This window comes from Pteropus alecto, unplaced genomic scaffold (assembly GCF_000325575.1).
Source record: "Pteropus alecto unplaced genomic scaffold, ASM32557v1 scaffold40, whole genome shotgun sequence".
Classification (NCBI taxonomy): domain Eukaryota; kingdom Metazoa; phylum Chordata; class Mammalia; order Chiroptera; family Pteropodidae; genus Pteropus; species Pteropus alecto.
Genome location: NW_006431919.1, coordinates 21164764 through 21172112, shown reverse-complemented (window position 1 = coordinate 21172112; position 7349 = coordinate 21164764). Strand labels below are relative to the sequence as shown.

Sequence of the window (7349 nt, the reverse complement as noted above, 5' to 3'; positions counted from 1 at the left end):
CCACCCCGCTCGGCCCCTTCCTCCCTGCCCTTCCGACCAGGTTTCCCATCCCGTCCACCCGGATCCCCCTCCCCAGCAACCACATCTCTTATTTACAGCTCTCTCTCTGTTCTGTTAGCTTTTTTTCGGCTTTGAGAGGTGCAGGGCCCCCCACAGAGGCACCCTTGGGGGTTAGAGGTGGGGATGAACCGAGCAATCTACAGAGCCCCTGGAATGTGCTGAGGCAGAGCCCTGCAGGCTGGCGCAGCGGGACCCTAACAGATAAAGCCAGGCGGCTTTTCTGGCTGTTGCTGAAACAGCTCGTAGTCTGGCGGCGGGGAGAGAGGCAGACGGAACGAGCGGACGTGTTCACTCACACGGGAGCTGCAGCCGGGGTGGGGGGTGAGCTCGGAAATCGGGCCAGGCCAAGGCTGCCTGAGCCGGGGCCTGGAGGAGGCTGGAGAGGGGTAGTTGCTCTCTCGGGATTCTAGAACGTTCTCTGGCTCCGTGACATTTGAGCTGTGATCTGAAGGAAGGAGCGAGTAAGCCGGAGGACGTCAGGGCAGGGCAGGCCGGCCCAGGCCCAGGGTCAGCCGTGAGGACCTGGACCTTCACGGAGGGCAAAGTGCGAAGCCGAAGGAAACACTTCGGCTCCTTGTAACTCCACTGTCGTTCAGTGGCTCTGCTGATGTGTTTCAGAATGTGTTTTGATGTGCATTTGATTTTTTTTTTCAAAAGTGGCTTTTAGTGACAGTTGTGGCACCATCGCCACAGGCCGAGAGCGTTTCATCGCCTCGAAGAGAAATCCTGGCCCCGTAGCCCGTGTACATTTACTTTCTAGTTACTGTTGTAGGCTTCTAGCGTTTTTTGAGATGTATTGAACATTTCATTTTCCCGTTTTTTTTTTAAGCTTGCGTTCTGATGACTCCTTAATCGAACACTAATCACACTGGCATTTTGGTGTCGGGCGGCATAAACCCCAAAACGCTCACATGGCCGTTTTGCATCGTGATTCACATGGAGCTTCTGTCCCCAGCTCAACGGGGCACGCTGGGCCGCGCCGGTCGGCGAAGCCGCGGCGGGCCCTTTACTGAAGCCCGTGCCCACTCTCCCGCTCTGACTTCAGGCAAAGGCCTCTCCAACGTGGAGGAGTCCGTGACGCTGGACAACGGAGGCTTCGCCGCCCTGGAGCTCAACAGCCGCCACCTCAACGTCAAGAACACCTTCTCGAAGAAGAACGGGGCCAGGTAGGGACTCAGCAGCCGCAGCCCCCCGTGCCACGCCTGCCCAGGACCCGGACGCTGGCCCGAGACCCGTCCTCGCCCACCGGTTCCGCCAAATCCCAACAGGGCGGGCTGAGTCCAGGAGGGCGGTCAGAGGCCCCTGGAGACGTGAAGAGAGGGCAGGAGGCAGCCGTGCAGGGAAGTGACCTGGGGAGACCCCCCAGCGCCGGGCTGGCCTCCCTGGCACGAGACTTAAGCTGAGGCAGGCTGGTCCTTCGTTGTATCGGTTGCTCAGAGGGGTCAGAGGCCGATGACGGCCTCTGCTTCGGACCTGACGAGGGCCAGAGGGCATGGCCAGAGGGCATGGCGGGGGGCCCCGGGCTGCTGCCTCTCACCAGAGCTGCCTGAGCAGAGGCCACCGTCCCGGTCCCAGGTCCCCGCCCCGGCCGAGCCCCGGCGGGCTGCACTACTCGGACGAGGACATCTGCAGCAAATACAACGGGGCCGTGCTGGCCGAGACCGCGAACCTCAAGGAGAAGCCCGTGGACGCGTCGGAGTCCGAGGTCAGTGCCCGCGGCCGCCGCTTCCCCGTCTGCGTTCTCAGGGGCCACATGTCCTGTCCCACTGGAGTCTCACAGTGACGAGAGCACAGGAGCCCCGAGCTCAGACCACAGCCCCCCGCGGCCCTGCAGCCCCTCGCGTAGCCCCGAGCCTGGTCCCGGGAGGAGCGGGCGAGGACGAGGCGGACGGTGACCGCGCACCCCGCGGCTCACGCGTGTGCTGCCCAGCGCCGGCCCGTGCCGGGCGCGTTGGTGCCGGAGGCCACGTGCCGGGCCAGCTCCTGAGCAGCACCGCGCCCGAAGCTGCCTCCGACCCGAAGGCCGTTCCCGTTCGTCTGCGCTCAGGGATAAACCGGCGTGTTGTAGAGGTGACTGCAGAGCTCGGTGGCCTCTAGACCCTGGCTGGGGAGGCAGAGGGCCTGAGCCTGCAGCACTGACAGAAACCGGGGCCCCCCGCCCCCCACACTGCTTCCCCTCCCACAGAGGGAGCTTCGTCACAGCAGGGCTGGGTCAGTCACAGGCTCGGGGGACGTCCCGCCCGACACGCACCCCTGTCCTCAAGGACCAGCGAGCAGTGGGACCAGGGAGAGCTCGCCCGCCTGGGACCCGCCACCTTCGTGTCGGGTCATGGACTGAGCGGGTCCCGGGTGCAAAGCCCTGTGAGGGAGCAGGGAGGGACACTGTCGGGAGGCAGCCGTGGGGGCACCGAGAAGGGATCAGCACCCCTACTGGGAGGCGTCTCCCCCCAAGCGCCGTCTCAGCATCTCGCACCCCCAGGTGGGTCCCTGTCACGCCTCGGCCTTGCGTTTCGGATATGCCAGGCTGTGGGAGGGAGGAAAATCACCAGGCCATTTGCTGGACATGCAGGCCTACCCCACCTCTCGGCATTTACACTCTAAATCAATATTTAATCTAGAATAAGTCTCACCTTCATTTTGACCGGAATTCAGGCCTTATTGAGCCCTGAGGCTCAATAAAATGGCTTCTTTTAAATCATGGTTTCTATGAGAAGTCCTGGGGAGACGGGACAGCAGGCGGGGCCCCGTGACACCTGCCCTGCCCTGCATCGTGGGTCTGCGCCGTAGCCCTGGGCATGGGGAGAGCAGCGGGCAGCTGTGCCTCTGCTCAGAAAGGGCACGTTTGTCTGAAATCGAGGGTGCGGTCCTCCGGCCCGTGTCCCCAGAGCTTAGCTGGACTCGCCCAGCCCCACCTCTCCAGCCCAGCGCCTCGGCGCCGTTCCTGGGGCAGCCAGAATGGGATTCGTGATGGAAAGCAGGCCGTCCGTTTCTCCACGTGGGGTTTGGAGATTCAGACTCAGCCGGTTGTTACGGAGGCTTAGTAAATGCACGCCAGCACCGGCCGGGCGTGCACATGCATGCGTACATGCGCGCACACGTACACGTGTGCCTAAGCGCACGCACAGGCATGGGGACAGACGAGGGAAGAAGGGAGGACAGGGGGACATGGAGCCCACGTGATCCCGCCAGGAGGTTGTGACGATCCTCACGTACACGGGGGACACTGGGCTTCCTCACCGCCGCCTCCCGCCAGGCCCCGTGGGGTGCGGGGTGAGGACTCGGCGCCTGGTTCCCAGGTGGAGAACGTGGGACCCGTCTTCTCCCCAGAGTTCTTTGCCCTGTAATCTTGCTAGGTCCTGATATGGGGCCTTCTGGATTCGGGAGATCTGCAGACCCAGATGGGATCCCAGTTTGCATGCGTGGGATCCCAGCGCAGGGGCCTGGGGACTGTCATCCTCTCGGAAGCGCCGGCTCAGATGGGAACGTTTCCTCTGGACCACGCCTTTTCAACAACCGGATGGAGCTGTAATTCCCATGCCACACGACTGACCCATTTGGCACATCGACCGTTTAGTTAGGAGCGTGTTTTCGACTTCTTCATACTTGTGAATTTTCCGAATTTTCTTCTGTTATTGCATTTTAATTTTATGACATTGTGGCCAGAGAACGTCCTTCGTATATTTAAAATCCTTTTCAAATCACCGCGTCTTGTTTTGTGGCCCAGCATACGGTCTACGCTGGGGAAGTGTCCCAGATTCATCTGAAAAGGTGTCGTCCTGCCACTGCTGTGTGCGTGGCGTGTCCTGCGTGTGTCCTTGGGGCCTGGTCGGTTCACAGTGTCGTCTTCGGTGTTTTTGATCTGCCGTCTGTCACCGAACGAAGTCTCCAGCCACCTTCACTGACCTACCTGTTTCTCCCTCCAGTCCCGTCAGCTTCGGCGCCGCGCATTTGGGCCGCGCTAGGGGCCCACGCTTGCAGTCACGGTGTCTTCTTGACGGGCTGGCTCTCCCGTGGGTGTAGCATGGCCCTCCCCGTCCCCGGTCACAGTCCTTATCGGAAAGCCCGTTCCGTCTGGTGCTGGCAGAGCGGCTCCGATGCTCTTGCGATCCGTCTGCGTGGTGTACCGGGCCCGCCCTCTCCCTCTGAAGCCGTGTGAATGTGTGAGCCTGAGACGCGCCCCTCGCAGACAGCGCACAGTTGGATCCTGTCGCTCTGTTCGCTCCGCCAGCCTGCGCCGTCTCGCTGGAGTGTTTGATCTGTTCACGGCTGGCGTAATCGCAGCCACGCTCGGATGAATCCGCCATCGTGACCCGAGCCCTCTACGAGTCTCGCACGTTCCTTCCTCACGTTCCTGTTCCCGTTTGCTTCCCGCGGCGTGTCCCAGGCTCCCTTTCAGTCCTTCTGGCTTTGCGTTTCCTGTACTTCAGCTGTTTCTGTTAGGGATTAGTATTAGCATTTACTTCGGATTTAAGCTAAATTTCAGTGACGAACAGACTTTCTTCTGTACAGCTCCTCTCTCCCCCTTTGCTATTATTAAACGTACTACATCTATATTCATGTTGCGAGCTCAAGGGCGCGTGTGTATAGTCATCACTGTACAGAACCGTCGGTCTTTTAAAGAGGCGGAGGGAAGGAGAGCCAGTATGCGTTTAGAGTTTATCATTTTACCCTTCGTAGTTACTTTTCTGAGTCTCTGACACCCACTGGGGGTCATTGTCCCACCACCCCCTTTGTGCCGCCTTCGTTAAATACGTTACACTTCTTTGTCGTAGGCCCAAGAATACAGTCACACGCCTGCTGTTCTCGCGATTGCTCTTCGAACCAGACGAGAGCGGAAACACGCGGTTACTCGATCTTTCATCATTACCTACGAGTCACCTTTCTCGGTCCATTCCGTTTTCTCCCGTGGCTACGAATTGCTGACCGCTGTCCCTTGCTTTCAGCCTGACAATCTGCCTTTAGTATTTCTCGTAAGGCAGGTCCACTAGCACCGGATTTTTCTGTGTTTGTTTATCTCAGAATATCTTTATGTCTTTATTTTTCAAAGTACTTTTGCTGAATATAAGATTCTTGGCCTTGACTCCCCCGCCGCCCCCAAAAAAAAAAGATTTTAAGAACTGTTCTTGGTTGACAGTGTTTCATCGCGTTGAATTGCCTCTACCCCGCTTTTTGTTCTGATTAGACGTCAGCTGTTACCATTATTTGCGTCCCTTGTACGTGGTGAGTCATTTTTCTTTGGCTGGTCTCAAGAGCTTCTTTCTGTTTTTCTTCTGGTAAAATTTTGACTCTGACGTGTCTGGGAGCGGGTCTCGTTCCGCGTCTCTTCCTTGTAGTTTATCGAGCTGGGTGGGCGTGTAGATTATTTTATCAAATTTGAAGGTTTCTTAAGCCGTTATTACTTCCGCTGTTTTTTCTGCCGCTTCCCTCCCCGGCTTGTCCCCCGCGGCCTCTGCGCGCGATGCTCTCACGCGCATCCGGTGCTTGTTCTTCCTCTTTGTCTAGTCTCGAGTGCAGCTCGAATCTACTCTGAGACGCTCTGCTGCATTTTCATTTCAGCTACGGAATTTCGCGACGCCGGAACTAGCTTCTCACTCGGTGATTTTAAAGTTGCTTCTCTCTTCGTCGATGTTCTTTACTTGGTGCAATGTCACCGTCAGACTTTGCCTCCTTATGAGACTGGTTTTCTTTAGTTCTCCGAACACGTAACGGTAGCTGCTTTCAACGTTTTTGCTGACACTGGGGCCTCCCCAGAGGCTGCCTCCTCGCTCTTCTGTGTACGGGTCACATTTTCTGCGCTTTTGAAAACAGGTCATTGGGGGTAACGTATTGCAACAACTCTGAACGCTGATACCCACCTCCTCAGAAGGCCATTGTCGTTTGCTTATCCGCGCAGGTATTTGCTGGGTGACTTGGCCAGACGAGTTTTGTCTCGTTCATGGGGACCCTCCCCGTGCCCCCAGTGGGGCGGCCCTGGGCATGCACGCGATCTCCGGGTGGCTCGTCTTGGCCAGACTCTGTCTCCCTTTCCCGCCCCCCGTTCGGGTCCTGGGGGGCCCCCACTCCCGGCCCTCACCCACTGCTCCCCGGCCACTTGCCAGCTCTGTTATTTCTGACAACGCCCCAGAGTATAAATGACTCCGCCGTGAGGCCGGTTCAAGTCCAGCCAAGATGTCGTCGGTCTTTGAACTTAGCCCTGACCCCAAGAAGGCTCTCTCGCTGGCTCTCTGGAGAACGTCCAGCTGGTCGATCGCTCCATTTCTCGCTGTCACAGAATGACCAGCTTCCTCTTAGGTTGCAAATGAAGGAGCCCTCGTTCTGGTGGTCGGTCTCTGCCCCGTGCAGGACCCCTCAGGCACAGTGCCAAAGGTGGGGGTAGGGACAGCGGCCCTCTGCGCCGTGGTGACATACTGCTGTGCCGGTGGGTGCTGGGTGCACGTGGTAGCCCCCGGTCTTCTGGGCCTGCCCCTCCCGTGTGGGGCTGCTTCCTACGGGCGAGCTGGGCTGAGGGCAGCTGGGGTCACGCTGCCCCCTCTCGCCTGCCACACCTGGTGGTGTAGACCGTCCAACCGGTGCGTGAAGGCTGGGCAGGGGAAGGGAGCCCAGCTGTTGGCCACACCTGCCTGGGACGGGATTCCGCCACCCGGGGCTGAGGGCGGGCGATTGGATGAGAGAGGCCGGCAGCTTCCTCCTCCGGGTCAAACCTGGTTTCTGGGTGTGGACCTGGACAGGGGCCGTCGTCGGGGCAACACCTGCCCGAGCAGTGCTCAGAGCTCGCTGGAGTCACACGGAGCTGGCGGGGGCAGCGGGCCATGGGCAAGCACCTCGGACTCGCTGTTTTTAGTGAAGTTTAGATTTTTCTGGAACGTCTTTCTCCATTTGCTGTCTGCCATTGAAACCATTAAAATGGTGGTTTATAAACTAATTGCCTCCAGTTAGACCATTGTCCCCTGGGGAGAGGACCCGCCGGGCTGCTCTCTGGGCCTCCTGGAAGTGTCCTCACAGTCACGGCCGGTGCTCTGACGGGGACGCGGGCTCTGGCACCGGCTGGCCTGATGCTGCGTTGACTTCTGCCCGTTGCCCCCAGTTTATAGTAGCACAGTCGAGCTACAGCCGCGTGGACAGAGTCCGCAGCAAGATCAGGAGGGGTCGGGGAGCGGCCCGGGCCCAGCTGCGGGCGGACCAGAAGCCGACGCGCTCGCTCCGAGCAGGACGGTCCAGACGGACTTAAGCCCGGACCCGGGTTTGAGATGTTTGTCCTCCCTCCCGAGAGCAGCTGCTAGGCCTAGCGC

General features: G+C 59.3%; 1 protein-coding gene across 1 annotated transcript in view; it reads left to right on the top strand.

The window, feature by feature from the left end:
• SDK1 (sidekick cell adhesion molecule 1) overlaps positions 1 to 7349 on the top strand; it is a 398446-nt gene that overhangs the window by 356040 nt on the left and 35057 nt on the right. Inside the window, exons 48-49 of the mRNA XM_025043174.1 lie at positions 1106 to 1226; positions 1636 to 1765. Coding sequence (XP_024898942.1) covers positions 1106 to 1226; positions 1636 to 1765 — 251 coding nt within the window. The remainder of the gene's footprint in view (positions 1 to 1105; positions 1227 to 1635; positions 1766 to 7349) is intronic.